This window comes from Lepisma saccharinum, chromosome 8, assembly GCF_977018435.1.
Source record: "Lepisma saccharinum chromosome 8, izLepSacc3.1, whole genome shotgun sequence".
NCBI lineage: Eukaryota > Metazoa > Arthropoda > Insecta > Zygentoma > Lepismatidae > Lepisma > Lepisma saccharinum.
In genome coordinates this window covers 31,803,914-31,828,440 of record NC_139236.1, presented here as the reverse complement: position 1 = coordinate 31,828,440, position 24,527 = coordinate 31,803,914, and the positions used below count along the sequence as shown (strand labels likewise).

General features: G+C 36.1%; 1 protein-coding gene across 6 annotated transcripts in view; it reads right to left on the bottom strand.

Moving 5' to 3' along the window:
- Mical (Molecule interacting with CasL) overlaps positions 1–24,527 on the bottom strand; it is a 282,128-nt gene that overhangs the window by 56,539 nt on the left and 201,062 nt on the right. For 4 of the 6 annotated variants that reach the window (XM_083126409.1, XM_083126408.1, XM_083126413.1 and 1 more), the window contains exons 8-17: positions 23,091–23,347; positions 22,044–22,301; positions 20,009–20,342; positions 14,431–14,666; positions 12,885–13,007; positions 12,320–12,556; positions 7,475–7,792; positions 2,671–2,812; positions 1,474–1,607; positions 54–80 (exon numbers count right to left, since the gene is read on the bottom strand). In XM_083126409.1, coding sequence (XP_082982535.1) covers positions 54–80; positions 1,474–1,607; positions 2,671–2,812; positions 7,475–7,792; positions 12,320–12,556; positions 12,885–13,007; positions 14,431–14,666; positions 20,009–20,342; positions 22,044–22,301; positions 23,091–23,347 — 2,066 coding nt within the window. The remainder of the gene's footprint in view (positions 1–53; positions 81–1,473; positions 1,608–2,670; positions 2,813–7,474; positions 7,793–12,319; positions 12,557–12,884; positions 13,008–14,430; positions 14,667–20,008; positions 20,343–22,043; positions 22,302–23,090; positions 23,348–24,527) is intronic. The other 2 variants (XM_083126412.1, XM_083126414.1) reach the window with 2 other exon arrangements.

Sequence of the window (24,527 nt, the reverse complement as noted above, 5' to 3'; positions counted from 1 at the left end):
GCAGAAATAAAACTGAGCTTATCATACCACGTACAGTTGGAAGTATAACTTACCTCTTTATATTCTTTATATCCATGTTTCTGGATAGCACAAAAGATAAAAGACACACTAGAAAATCTGACACAGGATTTTCAATTTATTGAGGGATTACAGTAGGATTTTCAGCATAGAACCTTTTAAAAATATAATGCAGGTATGTAGGTGAATGCATGTCTACAGCTTTCAGCATTTGAATCATTTCACTAATACCTCCACAATATTCGATACAACATATATTTCCACAATTACAACTGTTTAGATACTGATATACCCATTTCCAGATTGAAAAAGGTACATTATTGCATATTAACCAGTACAATTGTATTTGAGTAATATTTTGATATCAATAGTTACAGAGATTCAGAATTTTAGATGTGCACTATGAAAAATTTAAATTTCAAATTTCATTGACTTTCTGCATTATCTTGAGTATATTTTGCTAGGAAACATTTAAGCCAATCCCTATAATATACGTGATATCTCAAAAAGGTTTCAAAGCCACATGACAAAAGGATAAGGTGTAGCTCAGACCATGAAATATTCACTATACTGCAGGAGGCCTTAGAGAGAGCGGTTCGTGGGCTAACAGCAAACGTCGCTCGCACACTATTGCCGATACTCTCGTGTCGTCTGCTCCTCAGCCGAACAAACAGGCCGAGGTCACTCACCCTTCCAGAAGGGTGCAGCGAGCTAGCTGTGGCAACCGGACTCACTCATTCGAGGACTTGATTGGTTCTCGCAGACACACCCCCATATTGTGTCTGCTGCAAGCCCGCGAAACGATCTTTTTAAGGCCTCATGAAGTATAATGAAGGTAACACTTTAGTAACAGATGTGTATATGCATTTGTTATCATAGGCGATGTATAATTTATTTTATATGTAAGTAAGTTCATATTTTTATTTTGTGTGAATTACTCATTTATGACAAATATTAAAAATATATATATTTTTGTTATATAAATAAATAAAAATAGAAGGTAAAAGTCAATTACTTATGCAAACGCGAGTCTCCTCCATCGATATATGCTACGTTTCGGGGGGTCAACCGCCCCCTTCTTCAGGCACTATCTAGGAATGAATCACCACCATGCCACGTCAAGTTTATCAATCAAGGAAAAGGTTTCGGGTATGAAATGGTGGTAAGTAATTGACTTTTACCTTATATTTTTATTTATTTATATAATAAAAATATATATTTTTTAATAACTGTAAGTAAGTACTGAGAGATTCAAAATTACAAATTGTGGTCTACATAGTAAAGCCATTTTCAAGCAATTTAAATATTGTTTTCAATTAAGGTTCCAAATAAAGTGGAAATCCAATTTTACATTTCCCTGCATTTAAAGTTTTTTCAACCTTCTCCCCTGACAAATGTAAAATAGGGGTTCCACAGCAATTTAAAAGGTATAAATAACTGTGATTCAAACCATACCTTATCATCAAATTTCTCCCTACTCCACTTTGGTACAGTCTCTGGTTTCTCATTCTTGGCTGCTCCTCCCATCTTGTTCTCCAAAATCTTCTTCTCAATTTGTTTCACATTCCAGTCAGTTTTCTCGATTTTCCCTTCAAAGTAAATATAATCTTTGAATATGATGCGATTTGAATACTTGAATATTTTTTATAAAAATTAACATGCCACAAATATGTATTTTTTCTAATAAAGGCATAGTTTCTTTGGAGCTTAAATTTAAAAAAAAAGAAATCACATTTGGTTTATCAAATTGTAGTTTTTCACAATGGAAGTTAACAACTTATAGTACTTTTAAAATACCACCTGCAATACAGAGTGATTGTGAAGTCTCTATACATTTTAGTGATATTGTGACAAAATACATTTCTTTTGCAGGTTATGTGAAGCAATGCTAACAATAGAAGAAAGAACAGCCATTGTTTGTGCATGTCTGCATGGAATGACGTATGAACAGGTGCGGACAGACTTCACCCGGAAATTCAGAAAACCAGGCCCGACCAGGTTGGCTATCAAAAACCTGGTCAACAAATTCAAGCGAGCTGGTATTGTTATGGATGAAGAACGTGCCGGTAGGCCAGCCATAACACCACAACTTGTGCAAAGTGTATAGGACAAGATCACACATAGCCCCACCGTATCGACCAGGAGACTCAGTATCCATAATCCCATCAGCTACCACCTGTGGCTCATACCACAGTGGACTGGGGAACACCAAGCTCCCTACTGCGTACCAACACGATGGGGCACCAGCCCATTTTTCATCATTGTTCGGGATCACCTAAACAAAGTTTTCCCCAGTACATGGTCGTGCCTCACAATGACCTCCCCCCCTTAAGACTTTTTCATCTGGAGGTTTATCAACTCTAAGGTGTAAGAGGTGAAGATCCGCAGTATTGTCCAATTGAACCAACACATTACTGAAGCAGTTGCTGAGATTACAGTGTTTCAGTGCATATTGTATTTTATGCAATAAATCCTGTTCATGCGGAAACGTATAGTGACTTTATAATCACCCTGTATATGGAAGCACAAACACCATAACATGTATACAAACCATACAAATATACACAACATGGAAGGTTATTATATGTACAAATATGGTATTGTGAATACAATTGGTGTAAATAAATAAATTACAAGTATAGGTGGTCCTACCTATTGCACGCAGCAAATCCTTTGGCTTCTTCTCTGTTGGAGCAGTTCCTCTCAATTTTTGTTCCAGTTCCTTAATTCGCCCACTAAAATCTTCATCAGCTTCTTTAGAGGCTAAGTCAATTTGAGCTCTACTTTCCTTATCCTGAAATTCACAACATTCACTGTCAGTTTAACATGAACTTCCTTACAGTCTTACATTAATATAGTTATCAACTATACACACGCAGCAAAAATAACTCTAAAATGTATTACACTTTTGCACAAGTTCTCAATCGTGTGTTTCAAACAAGTAGAATACTTTTTTTTTTTCGCACAAGAGCAACAGAGAGCACTGAAATACATTGCAAATACATATACAAATATTGCTTTCAATGCCTCAAGAATTACATCTAGGCTGTTTCAGTTGAAGTGGGCTAATCATAATATTTCTGGTTGATTGATTGATTTGCTTTATTTAACTTCGCTTTTTGAGCCACTTTTGGCTAATGAAAATAAGGATGTATGATGAAATTGATGAATGGACACTCGCAAACATCCAAGCTCAGGCCGGGATTCGAACCTGAGACCCCTGGCGTCGTAGCACTCTGCCACAGGAGCCGGCCTTAATATTTCTGGCTGTGGGCCTGCAAAGCCTACATGTTGTTCATTTTCAGGAACCTATTAATGCTGTAATGAATCTTGCAACATCTCTTCTGATTTGAACACTTAGTTCCATATTTTTACTGTAGGTGTCTGCAATCATTTGGCTAGATGATTCCTCTCATTTGATTGTTTCTCAATCACAGTTGTTGCTGATTGTATTGTGGTTTATAAATATAGAGTAATAAATAACACTTCATATTTTGACATGCAAATAATAATATAAAAGCTGTATTATATTCTCGAAAATAGAGTTACACAGTAAATACAAAAAAACAACTTGTTTTTGTAATATATGAGAAATGTATTTCAGAAATAGTAATAGAAAGAATAGTGCTCTTCTCTTTGTAATACTGTAATAATTCATATTTCGGAATGCAAACAATAATATAAAAGTTGTATTACTACCTGAAATAAAGAGTTCATTTTGTAAATTACGGTTTTGTATATTAATGAAATGAGCACAATAACCAAATGTCACAATATATGTTAATAAAATGAAAATATTGAACATGAGGCTACAGAGGACCCCTCTGTACCCTGTGGACAATGCATGGAACAGAAAACCCTTTGTTTTGCTATATTGCTAGGGTTGACTGTCATAGTGAATAAAAAAAAAAGAATTACTCTTTCATTGAGCAAAATAAAAACACTTTTACAGAACAGGCAGGAACATGAAATGGTTTTTCTTGTCATTCTTATCTCCTAAATTTCTTGAACAATTATTAGATACAAATGATATCAAGTTAAAGTCTAATCTGATATTAGACACTTTGTTCTCCCCTCAAATCTGTTGTAGTATATTATGAATTAATCTGAAACATCCAAATTCTGCTTGAAAAAAATTCTTCCTTCATAATTTTTCCATTCTGTTTCATGTACTTTTACTTTCCCCTATTTTGTTTTAAGAAATCATTTGCTTTTTCATTATGTAATTTCATTTACTTTAATTCGCTCAAATATTAACATCTAATTAAAATCTGGAAAGTATTTTTTCTTCAATTTATTTCAAACAGACACATCTTTTTCTTTCTAACTTTAACATATGGTCTTGGAATGTGAAAACTAATAAGAGTTAAATTTATGGTGTAACAAATAACATTAGATTTGTAGAGTACCACTATAATAACAAAAATAAATATATAAATAAACTAAGAGCACTGAAAAAATTGTAGCAGTTAAGAATTTCAACAACAATGTTTCTCAGCCTTATTGCAACTCAAGTCTAGTTTAGTATGGACACTCTAAAGGTTATAGACAACAATGTTCTAACTATATAACATGCTGGATATTATAAAAAATCAACTTTCTAATTATGATCTTTACAGATTTAAAGCAATTATAGCTTTGCATATGGATTTTTAAATGGATTTCATGTGTCAGTTTTCCAATGTCTTCATTCTAATGATGCTGTAAACCTTTGCCCCGATTACTATACCAGCCAATAAAATTCACTTTGTACATTCCAAATAAGTAATTGAATAGTATAGAGTGACCACAAGGAAAAGAACCTTCGGCCAAAAGTCTCAGCACACCTTCCCCTCCATCAATTCAACTCAGCCCATAAGGAAGCATGTTCCACTAAGCCCCTCCCCTTCATGTGGGAGGAAGATGCCCAGGAGTCACGGGTCTAGGCAGGCTTTTTTGCCTGTGGTTCCACTATATCATCATTTTTTGAAAAGTCATTCATAAATGTAGTTTGTGTGTGAAAGAGTGTGTGTATCAGAGGCCAACAATGAATCCAAAAAAAAAAATGGGAACTACTAGGGTGAATCACAAAATAAGTTACACCTGACCCATGTTCCTGTACTAAGAGAGATAAAATAATCACATTTGGTGGCAACACTGTCTGGAATGTTTTCTTCACACACCAGAAGCAGCAGTGCTTGAGCTGGTTTAGTATGCGAGTAATCACAGTGTGAGTATGGCACATCGAATTGAGGTGCGCTCCGTCGTCCGATTTTTGTGGGCACAAAGGCATAATCGGAGTGAAATCCATCGTCAAATTGTCGAGGTGTATGGTGAGAATGCGATGTCACGCCCCATGATTGCAAAATGGTGCCAGATGTTCGAAGAGGGAAGATCGAACGTAAACAACGCACTGCGTGTCGGGTGGCCTGCAACTGCGAACACTATCGACAACGCAGAGCATGTGAATACAATCATTGTTGCTAACCGCCACATGAAAATTAAAGAGATTGCAAGTGAACTGAACATATCCTATGGTAGTGCATCTATGCTGATTAGTGATCAGATGGGTTATTGTAAACTGTGCTCTCGCTGGGTGCCACGCTTGTTAACAGACGGGCACAAAACTCAACGTTTTGATGCTGCGCTGTCATTTCTTCGGCATTATTCCACGGATGGTCCGCAGTTTTTGAGCAAATCATCACAGAGATGAGTCCTGGGTGCACCAATACACTCCCGAGACAAAGAGGGCATCCATGGAATGGAGACACAAGGATTCGCCACTGCCAAGAAAAGCCAAAACCTGTCCAACGGTTCGAGAGGTCATGCTGACGATCTTCTTCGATTCCGAAGGCATTGTTTACAGTGAGTTTGTGCCCTGAGGAACAACAATCAATGCCGCAACATACTGTGAGACTTTAAAGAAGCTGAGAAAAGCCATTAAAGATCGAAGGCCCGGAAGATTGAGTGATGGGATTGATCTTCTTCACGACAACGCTACCCCTATACAGCTGGTGACACACAGGATTTACTGCAGAAATTCAAGTGGGAAGTGTGGTCTCACCCTCCCTATAGCCCTGAATTGGCACCCTGTGACTACCACCTTTTCGGTCCTCTCAAACAAGACCTAGGGGGTCAGCGTTTCGCATCAGATGAGGAAGTGCAGGAAGCAGTCTCAAAGTGGTTCAAAGAAATTGGATGGAATTTTTACACACAAGGAATCGAAAAACTGGTCACATGATACGAAAAGTACTTGGAACACCTTGATGACTATGTCCAAAAAAGTTAAATGTTCATGCATTTTCGTCCAATAATTTTATCTTTCTAATGTGTTTTGTTTGTTTTTTACAGGGGGGTGTAACTTACTTTTAGATTCACCCACGTATTTCTTTCCTGAGTTTAATTCCTGGTGCAAAATTTTAGTGATTCGGATCCCATTTAAACTATCCACATCTACTTAGCTTGTCTATGAAGCAGCAAGCTTTACCAAATTTCTACCTTCCTAATAAGATAAAGAATTCATGTTTTAATTCCACATAAGCAAGTTACTTACTTGCTAGTAACTCGCTTAAGTCTAATTAAGACAATCATATTTCTTAGCATCTAAAGCATCCATCTAAAGCAATGAAATGGAATCACCTTGAAACTTGAAACAATTAGAAAAATGCTTCACAAAATCTATTTGAGATTCATTACCAACCTTCCTTCTAGTTAGTATTAATGGGGTACCAGCTATTGTATATAAATTCACCACCCTGTTTCAAGTGTCACTAGTTAAAGTGGTTTCAGAAGTCTTTGCTCTAGTATACCAGTGAACATTACAGTGGAACCCCGATTTTACGTTTTTCAGAGGACCAAGCTGAAAAATATTAAAATGTGGGAAAAATGTAAAATCAGAGAAACTTTTATAGCATTTTGTTATGTTGGGACAATCAAAATTGAATGTATAATGCAGGAAATGTAAAATCTGGGAATGTTAAATCGGGGTTCTACTGTATATGTCGGACCTCAAACCTCTAATCAACCTAGTTTTTTTTAAATTTTTCCCCATAGTTACCATTATCATCATAAATGTCTTTTAACATGTATAAGTTGTAATATCTGCTTACTTGTTAAGTATGTTAATGTTTTGTGTTCAGCTGCATTTTTTCTTTCGCATCATGTGTACCACAATGCAACACCAGCAGATAACAGGTATGACTGTAAAAGCATTAAAATGTACACACACTGAGCACAATCAGCCATGTCTCTGAATGTCTTACATTGAACAATATTTTTAATTGCAGCAAAACAAGCACAAAAATATCAAAACTCTCATTAGTAAAGTACACATGACATATTCAGCTTCACACAAAGCTAGTTCAGTTTCTCGTTTGACACACTCACGCAACACAACACAGATGTTAATGAAGACACATGGAATCGAGGGTAGTTATTTAGGATTCTGGTTCTCATGCACATCTCAATGCAATCTTACAGGGTAGAACAGCTTCTGTTCCAACTCTTTCACTCTTGACTCGAAACTCGGTGCAGTCTGTCGGTACAAGTACAGAGAGTAGTCTTCGTGAGGCTCTTCTTTCACTTCCTCCCGATCTTCTGCTTCCAGCAGCCGCATGCTCTTATAAAAGCGCTGATTGGCCAAAGACCTCAGCATCTGCCTACGCTTTTGTCTTTCTATTCTATTCTGGCGAATTTCTTCCACTCGCTTCCTGGCATCTTCATCCATCCAAGTCCTACCTATTGTTTCGTCTTCCCAACAATTTTTTAACTTATCATCCCAAGCATCATATATTGCCTGTTATAAGAAAGGAAATTTATCAACTTGACTAAATATGAAATCTGATCAGTGATACTTGTTCATTTCATTTTATCCACATTCAATTCTCCTTTCATGAATACCCTTTACACTAGTCAGTAATTATTTTTCTTGCCACAAATTAACTTCAAGTGAGTTTTCTACAATCCTTGTGCTGCTCCTGAAATAAAAAACTAAAAACTAAAGTAACACAAGAAGAAAAGTGGGACAATAACAAAACAGATTAGGTGTTTATGCTTTATATCAGTGTGTCTATACAGATTAGCTATTTATTCAGGTATATGTAGATAGCCAAAGAACTATTTCGGAAAGATACAATATTCCAATAATCCTGGTAGTACTATGCATACTACGAAACTGAAATAGGTGAAAACTTCATAAAACAATTCATTCACAAGTACTTGCAACTTCTGAGCTGATGTGTAACTTGCTGTCTAAGTTTTGAAAACAAGGCTGTGGGAATGATGAGATTAAGCTCATACTGACTACATGTGCGTTTGCACCAAAGAATTTCACACATATAGTTTTGAAGTTAAACCTGTGCAATGTTATTTTATATTTTATTGATCTCAAACTTCAAGAAGAGAATGCTAATTTACTTGAAAGTTACATGAAGTTTGTAGTTCAGCCAGGAATCAAACGTAAGTCTTCATTCATTATTCCTTAGCAATGCTCTATCATTTAGATATGAAGCTAACCTCTGGCCTCCCAACAATTTCCAAAACTTACATTTCCATGTAAGTTTATAAGTTTTCAGTAAGTACTGTGTGCCTTAAACTATTTCATATAGCTAGGTCAGTTGAATTAGTTCCCTCAAATGCAGCAGGGTGACATTATCCTTCAGAAATCCAAGGGTTTCAATAGCAATGAGAAGTTGCAGTATATCTGGAATGGACATTGGCACAAAATGCCAAAGACACAGGTTCAATCCCTAGTTGAGCTATAAATTTCACCTAATCAGTAAGTTGTTATATAGGGAGTCCATAAAGTCCTGCAAAAAACTAAAAATCTATAACTTTTTAGCTGTTGCGTTTAACAATACACATATTTTGGGTGAGAAGGGTGGAAGTTTAAAGTTTTGTTCTGGCCACACTGCTCAGTGACGCTTGCACTGGTAATCACGTGATCATGTGACTTAAGATGGCGTCCATCCAGGAAAGGCACAGTGTGTTCTGTGGTTTGCAGAGTTAAAATCTTGTGTTTCAGTGCAGAGAAAGTTCCAGACAACATATGGTAAACCACCCCCAGCAAATTCAAGTATCAAGAGATGGTATGAAAAGTTCAAGGCAACGGGAAGTGTATCAGATTTGCCACGCAGTGGAAGGCCAGGATCGAGTGACGATGTGATTTAGTCAGTGCAGGACAGCGTGCATCAGAGTCCAATGAAATCGCTGAAACTTAATAGGTTAGGCATCATCAATGACGTCCACATGCAACAAGATGGGGCGCCGCCGCATTTTGCCCTTGAAGTTCGGCAGTTTCTTAACGAACAATTTCAAGGTAGATTGATTGGCCGAAGAGGGCCCACACCTTGGCCTGCAAGATCACCAGACTTGACACCTTGCGATTATTGGTTGTGGGGACATGTAAAGAAAGAGGTGTATTCACAGAAACCAGCTAATCTGGATGACCTAAAAGAAAAAATAAGAGATGTGATTCTGAATATCCCAGGAGAGCACTGTCAGCACGCAATTCTTGGTTTCACAAAAAGACTGCAACAGTGTTTGGACGTGAATGGTGCACAATTGGAGGTTTGGCGATGAACCTAACAAGCAGGAAATAAACTTTGAACCTTGCTGTAAGTACACACAAATATTTTGTTAATAAACTTAATAGTTTTCAAGTTATAGAGTTTTAGTTTTTTTGCAGGACTTTATGGACTCCCTGTATATCATCTATGTGCCTAACACATTGACTGCCACAATAAAAAAAAATCCCTGGGGCCACGATGTTTTATTTCAAGAATATAATAAAAACATTGAAATCAATATGTTTCTTGATTATTAGGTAAAAAATTGTTTTATTTATTTAATTATATTTATAAAAATATACATGATTAATTATTTTATGGGCGTGAGTCATATGAAACTCACGTGGCGCTAGAATTAATTATTACGGTGCACACCCCTTGAGTTATAATTTGGCTCACAGCATTTTTCTTTCAAGCATTGTTATTGTTTTTTCTGAGTATTGTTATTGTTTTTTTTTTCTGAGCATTGTGTCTTACGCTTCACGAGGCCCCGGACATGAAACTAGCATGAGTTAAACACAACTCAGGTAGCAGTTAGCGAGTTATATTCAAGAGAATCCTACTTCAAATAATTTTCAAGTTAACTTGGTTCACATATACAAATTGCACATAAATACTCAAATGTTCATCAGAAATAACCGATCCACATCAGACCTTCTGATGAAATATTTCACGACTGTACTTGACACTGACCTAGGACTGTGTTTTCTTAAACAGTTATGTGTATCATCTTTCTTGTTTAGTACATGTGCTGCAATGAACTATTCTCATTGGTTATAACATAAGATCTTAAAATATCAATAAATCAAATCTACACAAGACTGTACAGAATTTGAGATAGCAAAGAACTTAACTGAAGTTTGGTAGCACACAAATAAACTTATGCAAAGCAATAAGGAGTTCTACTTGTAATTTCACTTATTTAAATGAAGTAAAAGAAGTACCTATACAGGGAATAACATTGCCTGCTGTGGCAAATCCTTTTGAGTCATGTACTTCAAAATTTATTTTTATATTACTTTTAAAATGTTGCTAGAACTGAAGCTGCAACACTAATGCTTAACAAAAATATGACACCAATTATAACTGGGCGCATGCAAGAGTATAGCGGTACCTGAAATAAACAGGATTTACAGAAGACATACAAATTTACATTTACTCTCATATACAATTTACAACTAAAAACTGTATGGGGTTTACTGAAAAATAAAATGTTTCTTTTGTTGTTGTTGTTGTTGTTGTTGTAAGGCACAATAAGAAATTTTATCACACTTCATACAAGATTAAATTCCACTTTAATAATTTTCAATATTACAGGCAGAGATCCTAACAAAAAGAGTTCTGCCATGCCAAGGAATCAAACTGAAAATGTTACAGATATTCCAAGCAAGGTGTAATAATTTCATTTTACAACTTCCTTCATATATGAATTTGATGGAATATATATGTCTGTACAGCGCTGATAGAAAGACTGCATATTTAGCATGGAGTAAAGGTTACCTTTCAATTCGCATCGTTACAATTTTAAATACAAGTTTGAGAGAGGAAAAGACCTGGCTTAAAATTCTGTCATTCCTTACAATGGAAAATACTTTCCTGAAATAATTTAGCAAACATGCTATTCTGGAAAGGCTCACATATTGTTTGGGCACACATTGCACCATTGTTGTGCAGGTGGTAGCAGGGAACAACATTAAAAAAAGCACGTTGTTTGGATGAACAATTGGTATATATTCATATAGTTTATGAATATATTGTCTGCATTCAGGGTAGCAACCCTTCCACACATTTCATAATAGACACAATATCTGACATTACTTTCTATTATCTCCTTATGAAGAGGTGAAATGTAGGTCATCAGTTGCATCATGTGAGCCAGAAGAGGGAACAGTCAAATGATATGGAAGTGTAGATCTTACAGTACAGAGGTTGCCAAACAAAAGGGCATGGTACTAGTTTGATCATTTCTACTATTAGTCAACTTGAGTTCAGAGAAATCACGACCTCAACTTCAATCCCTTAAGATGAGAGTGACATTAGCCCTCGAAAGCTCGGAAGCCTATCTGGAAATCACCAGGCGCTGAGAAAACCTCTTCATCATGGATCTCATGATGTTCTATTTATTCCAGTGGCCTTTCGGAAACTTGTACTGTTACTTACTGAGTTTCTGTTGTTGCCTATTGCTCCATGGCATTGTCCGCTGTTTCTTACTGCTAATTGTTACAGCAGTAACAGTTACCGGGTGTGCTGTAGCTGTAGGAAGCACATAATGGCACATATTTCCTTGATTTTTGTCTATCAGAGCGCACATGACTTTATGCACTTCTCACATGAATTAAACATTGATACCTACTGCAGCAGTTGGCAAGGAACAACAGACGACAACGTGGATGAACAGACAACAACAGTGCATCCGGCAGCATGCTGTAAAACTAGAAACAGAAGCTCACCAAGCAAACAGTACAAGTTCCTGAGAGGATGGTGACAGTGGTCACTGAAATTAATAGAACATCATAAAAAACAGTTACGCAGGTAACCGAGTATGTCATTTTAGTATAATCTTTTGCTACCACATCTTGCAATCCCCAAAACATCAATAATAATCAAAATAAATAATACAAATGCTATTTTGGCATTAGTGGTGAGGAAAGAGAGATAAAGATTCCACACCACGTGAAATGATTTAACTGTTGAGTCAATCAAGTAAGTTTTAGCAACTACAAGTTCAGTTTGAAGAAAAAATGCTAAGAACTTACCAATTTGCTGGTGAATTTTTCGAGACTCCTTCTCTTTCTGGGCCTCCGAGTTGAGTCTGTCTTCCTCTCACCTTCAATTCCTTCCCTTTCTGCCGAATAACGTTTGCGACCAGTCACACGGTTTGACAGCCTTCCCAACAATGAGACCTTCTGAGCTGGGCTTAGCTGTGCCAAATTCCTTATGCGAGGTGTGGGAGCTGCAGCAGGCTGTACGTCTTCACCAGCTTCAGTATCCTCCTAAAAATACAAAAGAATGTGAACATTTCAGATCTATACATGAATATTATGAAATTACTTGATTTTCACAGGTACATCTTTTATTCTGTTGATATCATTGATGTAGAAGTAAAAGAACTATTCAACACTGAATAAAAAATAGTGGTATCGACAAAGATGAATAATTGTTGAAACACTTTTGTAATATTGCTATAAATCAATGTAAGAGGTGTTAAAGGTGGAACAGGATCTTTTTTTTAAAAAATAATTATTACACTTCTCAAAGATTCAAATCAAGAAATGGCTTTTCTTGCCTTGCTTGTTAATAATAATAATCAATTCAACTCACCAACTTTGGATGCTTGATGTGTGGTATTTCCCCACGGAAGGTATCATAGATTTGTGAAAGGTATGAAAGCATTGTTAATTTATCAGGCACTTCACATTGCTCCATTTCTTGTCCAGTCATTACCTATAAAGAAGAAACAGCATTCCATATTAACAAGTAATTATGCAATAACAAACAGAATATGTACAATGAAAATTCATGATGGATGAATACTAAATTTTTTCAGGTAAGATTGGGTACAAATATAAAATTTAATGATACCAAGTACTGTACTCTTCCAATATAAGATAGCAAATTATCTTGCAAACTTTTAATATATATATTTGTTACCAGTAAGAGCTTACAATGCACAAGGAGTGGGAATAAGGCCAAGGGCAAGACCAAGATGTCGGTGGAAAGAGCAGATAGCGGTGAGTTTTAGGAGAAGAGGACAAGATTGGAAAACCATGGAAAGAGAGAAGTTGTGGAAGACCAGACTTGTATGCTTGACTTCTATGCAGACCCAGCCAGAGGCAGGAAATGGCGAAGGATGATGATGATTTGCTTTCTTTATCAGTTTACATGAATTTAAACGTAACTGGTGATATTATTTTTCCCCAGCAGAGATCCCATTCATTTTGTCAAAAACAAATTCCTGGACTTTTTGCAGAGTTTCCAGATGTTTTCGAAAGCTTCAACTAATCATAACTTATCACATTTTTTTGCTGAAGCAAAATAGTGGAGCATGAAAAAGGACCCACATTTGTTACTTTTGAGTAACTACACCACACTACATCAGATATCTTTCAGTGACTTTTTAACTCACAAGTTGATTTTCAAGACTTTCCAGTACTTCGAAATCAGTAGCAACCCTGCCCACGAAAGGATACTGTATGAAAATTAAATCCTTTAAATACTGTATTATTTAACTGTGGTTTTACAGCAAATGCTATGCAAATATTTTAAAAAAATAATTCAATGAGGCCATTTTTCAAGAAGGCATATTAATGAATTTTTATTTGCTGAAGAATTAAATTTAGTTGTCCTATAGCTTGACAAACTTCTATTGAAAAAAAGATAATGATGAGGCTGGAAGGGAGGGGGATAATAAAAGAACGAATTTAATTTTCAAATGATTATGCTTCCTTTTTACCATAATGATACATCTAGTACACAGGAAAAAAGACAAAAGTGCAAAGAAAACATGTGAGAATAGGGAAAGAAATGATCGAGGGAAGTGAAATCTGGAGGAGTACAAGGATGTTACCTATCACTTACAGTGTTCAATATGTATTGAAAAGATCAGTTTCCAAAATAAGTTAGGTACAATAGGTCGTCTCGCACCGTGGTGGTCTGCTGAAACTGTCTGCTAAAAGATGGTGCTTGAAGCAATGATTAACAGGGAAAAGGTCTGAGGAAGAAGATATCAGCCGATACATAACATTAAATTATGAAGGTCATATGGTGCTATAAAACATAAGGTGCAAGACTGGAAAGCCTGGGGTTTGCAATGTAAAACCTGCCCAATGGACAGAGAACAATGACTGAATGAACGAACACTACTTACGGGAGGTATGCCAAATTCCCTCTCCAAAGTGTCAAAGGCTAACATATTGTTCTGAGCTACATCTTCTGGTTTCAAGGAGGAAAACTCGATGAGGTCAGGACGATACCGATGAATTATGGCACACAAAGCAAGTCCATTTTTGAAAGACCTTGTCATATCTTCCACAGTAACAGAATCGTACAGGGCCACTTGCTTCCTTAACCACAACAAAAGTGTGTCGGGATGCACCTGAGAATCTGAAAAAACAAATTTACATTAGTAAGGATTAACCCTTAAGCAGGGGATCAAATAATATGTACTATCACTTATACCATGCTTGTTTTTTTCACCTTGAAACAAGATCAAGCTTTGCAATCAAGAGTCCGAGTTGTTTTAAATTATATTAAACTAAAAGCACTGATACATTAATAATATTGCTTTTTCTACAAAAATGTACATATTCCAAATTGCAATGATAAAACCATTGAGTGCTGTAGTGATGCTTTTTTAAAATTCCAAATATAAGGAATGTACACATTAATGCAGTTCTAATATATAAAAAAATGAGCCCTTCTAAAAGGAAAAATAAGTAATTGCTTCTATAGCAGGTTTACTTGTGTGTAGGAGGTGTTCAACTTCAGTTTTAGTGTGGTTCAACAATATCTTGCCCTCAAGTTATAAATATTAAAATAATTAGAATGAGCTAATTGAGGAGTCATAGAACTACTTTTTATAAAATTATAAATTCCCTGTTAACAAATGGTTGTAACATTCCAAAAAAACACATATGTAAAAATTTAAGTACATGAAATTTAGGAACCGAAAATAAATTGACACATTGGATTTGAAATCCTCCAATATTCATTCTGAAATCAATGCTCATTTATCCTGGATGCAGATGCAGGATAATGAAATATTTGACATTCAGATTTCTGAAACTTTGATAAAAGAAATGTATGTGATATTTTATCCAGATGTGATTATTCCTAAACTATATAAAACAAAGTGTACTTTATCTTTTACACATAAATTAACACCAAACTGGCACATCATCATCTTGAAAATTGTTTCATATGAAACAGATTGAATGCATGATGCTTACAATGTCAAAATGTAAGTCAATAGCTTATTTACAAATATATAAGTAATAATAATAGGAAAAAAAATGGTCACTTTTGCCGTACTGGTAAAATATAAACACACACAATTCAGCATGCATACTCCAAAGTACAACTAGGTAGGCATGCTCTTCCATGCAATACTCTGTAGTGAAAGTTTTGGAACTACACTGCAGACACACCCAGAAGTTAGTGATTATTGCTTGTGCAGACAACTGAAGTTACTTCACGTGAAATTTAAAAATGAACGTTGCACAAAAGGTTGTGCTTGTCTCGTGTGAGAGGGACGCATGAGAGCCTGTAATGATGTGAGAAAGTTTCTAATATGAGGGGCACTACGAAAGTTTTGAGACAGGTTGTGCTATGGTTCATTGTTTCACTTCCAAGAAATACTGTCATGAGCGACATCTTTGATGATTAACCTTGCAAGTTTCAATGTGCTCAGATTATTGGTGTTGCCTGCAGATATGGAGCTGGGAAGAGAGCAATTTTGTCTATTGTATGACGATTTTCTATCGTTATAAAATTGGGTTAGATGAGTCCCAGAGCGTTGAGCGATTGCAACAGGCTTTCAGGGACCTTGCTCCCACCCTTGCAACAATTTTTCGGTGGTTTTGAGAATTCAAAACTCATTGGAAGACGAGGAGAGGAGTAGGCATCATTCACTGTGGAAAACATAGTTGCTGTGGTAAAAATGAATTGTGAAAACAATTATTGAAGTGGCACTACAGATTGAATTGCCAGCAGCATCCAAGATCCTGTATGACTACTTACGAGTCAGGAAAGTTGCATCCTGAAGGGTGCCTCACACATTGACAGATGAGCAACAGCGTGTTTGTTGGTGTGGAATGGTGCAAAGAAATGCTGCCCAGATTCGATGGAGGCAACTCTAGATGCGTTTCTGACATCGTTACTTGTGATGAAACCTGAATTTACAAGTGTGATCCAGAGAATAAGTTTCAGTGGACAGTGTGGATTCTTCCCGATGACATTCCACCAATAAAAGTGAAAAAGTGAAGTGGCCCCGATGTGTCGGAAAGAAAATGGTGGCAACGTTCTTCTTCAAAACCAGTCTAGTCACATCTGTTCCTTTGGAGGATCAAAAAACTGTTACTGCTCAGTGGTACACAACAGTTTGACTACCAAAAGTTTTCAAGAAGCTTCAAGCACTGCGACAAAGGACAGGACTGTGCGGGATCCTCTTGCACCATGACAATACATCCGCCCACACAGCCATCACCACCATTCAGTTCCTGGACTCCACCAAGGTTAAACTTATGACTCATCCAACTTACAGTCCTGACCTGGACCCATGTGATTATTTCCTGTTCCCTACAGTAAAAAATCGCATGCACGGAAGAAGATTCTCCAGCCCTGAAGAAGCTGTGAACTTACAGCACTCGACGAAGATGAGTGGAAAAACTGTTTTCAAAAATGGTTAACAAGAATGCAAAAGTGCATAGAATGTCGTGGCGAGTACTTTGAGAAAATACAGTACTGAAAATGATTTTATCTATCTTAATTATTATGTATCTCAAAACTTTCGTAGTGACCCTCCTACCTATGTTTTTTGTTTTTTTGTTTAGTTCAAACCTATTAATTTTGAGGGTTTACTGCCTTTACTGCCATTTTCTTCAATGCCTTTGTTTTTACAATAGTTGCCATGGTCAATATGCTTATCAAGTACAGATTAATCTGTTACATCCCTAAAAATGTATGTCATTGGGTATGGGGCATATTAATTTGTACTCCATCAGTATAGGCTAATGTATGCATATCAGTATATAATTACAGTAGAACCTCGATTTTATGTTTTTCATGGGACCTAGATGAAGAAACTTAAAATGTAGGAAAATGTTAAAAAAAAGTTCTGTTGGGACAGTGAGGATTGTATCATGCAGGAAAATGTAAAATCAGGGTTCAACTGTGTCGTGTACCGACTGAACATATACGCCAGACCTAATCTGCATCATCAGTGCACACCAGACCTGGTTATTGTGTGTTGTTTGTCATCAATCCGTGTTACATCTTCCATCGTGTATGCCTCAAAGTCATAGCCGCCCTTCATGACGAGACTTCTTGCATTTATACTATTATGTAAGTTGTTGAGTTCGTGAATTATACACTTTTGTTTGTGTTGGAAATTCAGTCGTATTCTTTACTCCATTTCCTGGTTTACCGAAGAACAGAAAGAACCCTAAACTCAACAAACTGGATATAGAACTGATATTTCTAAAATTTTCTATAAGTTAGTGCAACATTGCACCACTTTGTTATTTTTTTTTCGAGAAAATAAGGGTATAGTCCATACACCTACCAGGGCCTCCCCGATGGTGCAGTGGTAGCATCCTTGACTTGTAATCAAGGGGTCCCAGGTTCGATACCCGGTGGAGGCACATAGTGATTCGGATCCCACTTTAAACTGTAGGTCCAGTCCCGATTAGCCTTACTGTGCATAAAGTGACCTTAAAACACCAAATCAAATCAAACCATACACCTACCATGCTTTTGAAAAGTACATGTACATTTTAAAAAAGTAGAAGTAAATTCTTTGTGTGTATGTTTTTGTATATTTCTTATTTTACAAAGGTTTTCTATTACTTTATATTATTCTAAATGCAACATAATGATGAATTATGTTACATGAAAAGGGATAAACATGTAGATGCCAGAATAAAATAACTGCATTGGTAATCACTATTGTGAACTTAGCAACAGGAAACAGAAATGTAGCCAAGCTACAACTCATGCAAAAAGTTGCACCATGCTAATATCATGTAGGCAAAAACCAACCCTTTCCTATTGAAGGAATCAGCACCACGAAGATAATCCAGTCACCATAAGGAAATGATGAAAAGAAAAACCAAATATTACATACAATAATATGTACTCACTACTATTTGTAAGGTATTTGCAAGATACTCTTTTTCATTATAATCTTCAAAGAAGAAAGCATCTTATTACAGAGATAATACATGAATATAGTGAAATTACACTAATCACGCCACATCATATTACATTTTATTCAACGAAACGTGTGCCAACCACATTTTTTTTCCTTCTGCTATCTTTGAATTAGAACTTGCAATAACTATTTGATATAGAGGCATGGAACTTTTGTCATGTTACAGCTGGAAGTGAAATTCAGTAGTAAATTTTGTTTTTCACTTGTAGCACTTATGCTCCTTAATTAGATATAAAGCAGTTTCTAAAAATTCACCTATTCTTCAGAAAATGAAGGCCTCTCTGATAGCACAGTGATAAAGCTGTCACCTTACAATCAAGGGGTCCTCAGTGAAGATACATTACACAGTGGTTTGGATACCACTTTAAAGTGTAGGTCCAGTTCCAATTAGCCTATCTGAGCATAAATAGGATTTAATTATTTTGCGTGTGATATTCTAATGTGCCAAGAAAATCACTACTCTGAGTCTCTGTCATAAAAAATATGTTACAAATTAATTTTCGAGATCAACTGATATCTTTTGCTTCAACAATACCACCAAAATTTATGGTTTCATATTGGTTATGCAGCGTGGCTGCTATTCAGCTTACGATGACCTAGGAAGGTGTCAGTCATAAGTATATGAAAATAACGTAATATACTACTAATATATTCGTAACATTCAACAATATTTATTGAATGTCCGATCAACCACAGTTTTCCCTAATAAAAACAAAACACAGAGAATTTCAGCCTCATTTCTTAATAACACTTCTTCTAAAGAGTTGCAGGAATTTAAACAGAAAAACGAGCAGACTGGCACCAATACTCAATGGCAAGGTACTGTACTGCAGTTATGAATGGATATAGGGTTCATTCCAAGATTTATCCAATGTGGATTCTTAAATATTTCAGTTACAACGTTTATTTTAAGTTCTCTTTATGCTCAGATAGACTGGACTTGCAGTTTGAAATTCACTTCCTGTATTTTTTTTGTCTGCATTTCTTCCTAGAAATAACCAAGAGATCCAGTGACAGGTTTAAAATTATGGAGAAGGAATAATAATAATAATAAGGATGGGCTGATAAGAAATTTTGGCCAATACTGATAAAGTATCGATATAAAATTTACCGATACCGATAACCGATATTCTACCGATCCAATATAAAATTAGAAATGGTCCTTGAAGAACCTGAAAGGTTCATTGACCTCCTTAATAAATGTGTGTTTCAAGGTGACTTCAGTGCAAAAAAAATTGCATATTTAGACATTTACTTTTTTAGAAAGCAGGGTATGGAGATTACCCATAAAAATTACAACAAAATGACAGAATTTTCCACTAAATTATCCGATATTTATCGATATATCGGATCGGTAAAATAATCGGTAATTTTACCGATAAACTGATATGTCTATATCAGCCAATACCGATAGAGTACTGATTAATCAGTCCCATCCCTAAATAATAATAATAATAATAATAATAATAATAATAATAATAATAATAATAATAATAATAATAATAATAAATCTTACCCCGTCGCCTTCTCTTCTTTGGAAGTTCAAACGCTCGTGCTGGTTGTTCAAGGTTAGCAGGATCATCAGTGTCATACTGTGACCTGACCTGAATAGCTATTATGGACCTGATATTCAGGTTGGGATATCGAGAATGAGGATCGAGGGTGTAGGCATTCCAGTTTTGATGCAGGTTTTCCGGTGTTGTCTGTCTCAACAGAGTGTAGATTGATTCTCGTTCTGCCATCACTTCCATTGGAGTGTACTGCCCAGTGGACCAACTTCGCACAGCCCAACAGGCATCTAAGGAACTAAGAAATCCTCGGGCACAGCCAGAACCTGTTGGCCAAAAAGGCTGAAAAAAGAACAAGAAGAAAAACGTTGCAAGAACAAGGAGTAAAATGAGTGCATACATTTATTTATGATGAATTCAAAACTTGATTTACTGCTAAATTAGTGTTTGATTAACTGAGGATATCTTAACTTTAAGTCATCAGATCCTATTGGCTGATATAATAAGAGACCTACAAGTAATTAGAAATAAAATTTGGATATCACTTTCAAGATTTATTAAATCAGTCTTTATCTTGATACAAAAGAAGTTGTCAAATACATATACACACACACACACATAACCATGAAATCGAGTCTTTCTTAAGGTTGTGTGTCGAGATTCAACCCTGGGATTTTCCACAGTAAAGTAAAAAATATAATGAAACGAACATTTAACAACTCCATGTAGTAAAAAAAAACAGGTAGCAAATACACAATGATACAATTTGAACAAAATCAATCATATTATGTATTTAATTGCTCAAACCAGGGTCAACTGTTCTATAAGTATTAAAGTCTATATCAAGATAAAATGATGCAACACTTAAAAATGACATTGTCATTCAATCTCAATCTCTCTAACACTAATTCTCTGTGAATCTTAAAATACATTCAGCTGATGGCAACAACAGTGTAGCAAGAATCAAAGGTAAAGAGTTTTTATATTTCTCTGTATAAAAAATAGTAATTAGGTTTGGAATAAACTTGTATAAAAGACACTTCAACAACATTGTCATTTGCAACATGTCCTGAGAAGGATCAGTGTAGCTACATATTTTGTCGTCTCAGAGCCATACCAAAAAGAGAGAGAGAATGAGATCCAGTGGCACAGTAATTTAAACAGAAAGTAATGCCAAAAGACAATAAAATATTGTGCTTTTTAATTCAATCTTCCTGATTTAAAGTGATGAATATAATGGTACATTATATTTCTATTTTGACTCATGTTACATTTATATTTTCTCCTCTCCTAGTTGATCAGGTTGAATATTGAACCGACTAAACAGAAGACAGGCAAACATAATATCCAGGTTTCAAATCTAGAGAAAAGGACCGCAGGCTCTGTAGCATGGCATGCTAACCACTCTACCAAGAAGGCTGGAAATATGTGATCTAGCAATGACATACTAAAAATATATAAATAACTTACGTGAGTGAGTAGGAATGTTTCAGTATGACGTTTTGGAAGTCTGTACTACTTCCTTCATCAGGTAATAAAAAACTTTAGGTGCCAAACATGGTACCACGTTGTTAAATCGTAAGTTGAGGATTCAGGTTGAGGATAGAAAAGGTAAAAAAACAAAAAAACAACTTACGGTGACATCATAAAAACTCCGATGTAAGTCTTCGCTGGTTAAAAATCCCTATGTTAAAAACAAAAACCACAACTAAAACAAATAAAAATTGAAGACCTATTACAATCCCCTAGTTACTTCATGTAAGTTATTTATATATTTTTATTTGAATTGATAGTGAGTAAAATGCACCACTGTAATATGTTCATGGTCTATGTAGGCAATAAATGCTTTACATGGTAGTACACGTTTCATTCCAAGTAAGTAGAGCCAGAAGCATCCATAAGCAAAATAAATGGGATATGGTCTTGAGGAAATTAGACCATGAAAAGTGAAACAGAATAGTAGGAATGGGGGAGGGGGGATCCACACTTGAATACTTTCTAGATGCACTAATGTATCACTACGGAACCAAAGGTATAACTAACCTCTAGAAGGCTGTCTCCGACAAGTATCATAAGTAATTTATGACCTCTTCTTTCTATAACACGACTAGCATTTTCGGCAGCATACATAGAAGTGAAATCAAACATTGCAATATCAGGTTGCCCATAATGATTCACAGCAAACTCCGAGTGGGGCAGCTGGTAGTCTGTAGAAAAGTCTGCCGCTTCCCTTGCATACTCCTGAAGTTTATCTTTATTCACATTTTCTGGTGCCAGAAGTTTAGCTGTATCTGCATAATCCTGTAATATATATTAAACAAATAAAAATAAACAATAAAATAACATGTAGCAAATAAAAAAAATGTGCTTCAATTTTTACATTGTACAAGAGAAACACACCAAAAAAGTATATAATGTAGGACATAATTTAAGCTTTCAGTTATTGATGACCTCACTACAGATGGTACGGATATGAATATCTGGAATTGTTTGTATATTTGTGGTACAAAAAGATGAATATATATAATGTAATCACGAGTAATGAATTCCAAATGTGTATACTTAAGGACAATCATCTGATGAGATGCGAGAGAAATAAAGGAATTTAGTTCAAAATTTGCAACGTGTGACCACTAGTTTTAAATCCTGTTCCTCCTCAATTCATCTATAATGCCTGCTCAATGATGAAAATTTGAGTCAGCCAGGAATCACATGTGGTATACTGCCTGCACATGGCTAGACCTGGCCAGATTAAAACTGATGATTGACTCAAATTTAAAGCACAAATATGTAAAGCAAAGTCACCCTCTGTGATCAGCACCACACTCTGACTGCCTTTACCCCAATCACACACCCACCACATCTTTGGTGTAGAAAAATTTATATGTGCAAGAGTTCAACAATGGGACATCAACTAGTCTTCCAACCACAAACTGACGTGCTTTTATCTCTATTCCTATTGGTTAGCTCGGAATGCTAGTAAAAAAACAAACACATTTATGTCCAATTGTCAAGAGAAATAACAAGATCTACATAAACAGATACATTCTGCCCATCCATACAAATAATGCAGAGAAATTTGATACTTACAACAAGAATAACTCCCTTATTTAGAAGACTGTGTTTCTTGGCAGTCATAACAAAATAGTGTGTCTGGTCCTTATAGTACACTATGTTTTCTAAGTCAATCCCTGTTGCAGAATAGAGATCTTTAAAAAATTTTTGGTTGAAAATAAAGGCAACCCCGCTGATTTCTTGAACCCTGGCTTCTGCTTCTGAGTGACGATTGATGAAGTTTGCGGTGATAGCAATTGCAAGTTTCCCTCTGAACTCCTTCCTTTTGAAACCTGCAAATAGTATACAAATATCAATGGTAGATTAATGAGGCTAATAATTTGCCTCCAAACTATGACTGAGTCAATACTAATGTATATATATATATATCAGTTTAGGAAACATATAAGATATAATCATGCAGTGTTGAATTGACCAAATAAACATTTAGCATAAAGGTTGCAACACAGACCTCTAATTAGCAGACTGGCAATGATTTTTCATGTAAATGTTTGACCTTCGGTACTTAGGCACATGCTGCCTGCGTCAGTTGACATTTTACACTTAACCCATACAATCACCAGTCCCAAATCCAATGAAAGCTGAATATGGCCCATATTGATCACAAATGACAGATTAACATTGCAACAGTCATCAGATGTCTAATAATGACCCTTTGATAACTTCTTACACACCTTTCTCACCCCAAAAATGCGTGATTCTGGAAAAATATTGTTGCTGACTTGAATAATTTCCTGTATGGAGTAAACTGATAATGTTAAGCACTGAAAAAATATCTCAACGGATGACACTTTATAACACAGAAAACATGATGTAAATATTTTTCACGGTTTTCGTGTTACAAGCCATCGATATCAGGCGTACCAACTCAACATGCCACGTGCCACCGGAAAGGACCTGGGACTCAGCGATCGTCTCAACAACTTTGAAAAGGAAGTGCGGGACGAGTTACCCTCCTTCAAGGTAGCAACAGAGAGTGAAATGCGAGTAAACACCACCGATGCTCCACAGAACTCAGAAGCCATAAACAAACTATAGGCAGCCCTTGCCAAGATGGAGGTCAGAATCGAGGAGAAGTTTAGGCTACAAAGAGAAGAGCTGGCCTCACTGCGGGATAGAATTTTATAAAATGAAGACAGGATCGACGCCATGGAACAATATTCACGGAGAGAATGTCTGCTGATCCATGGAATTCAAGAGAAAATAAAGGAGAACGTAGAAGAAAAGGTGCTGGACATTCTGCAGAAGACGCTACAGCTGGACGTAAAAAGTGAGGACATTGCCTGATGCCATCACTTGGGGAAGCCAAATCGCTCTGCAGGAAGGAAGGCGATGCATCATCGTCAAGTTTGCGTCATATAGTACCCGCCACCTGGTATGGTCCTCTAAGAGGTGACTCAAGGAAGCAGGGAGTTCCATATTCATCACTGAGTCCCTCACAGTCGTACGTCA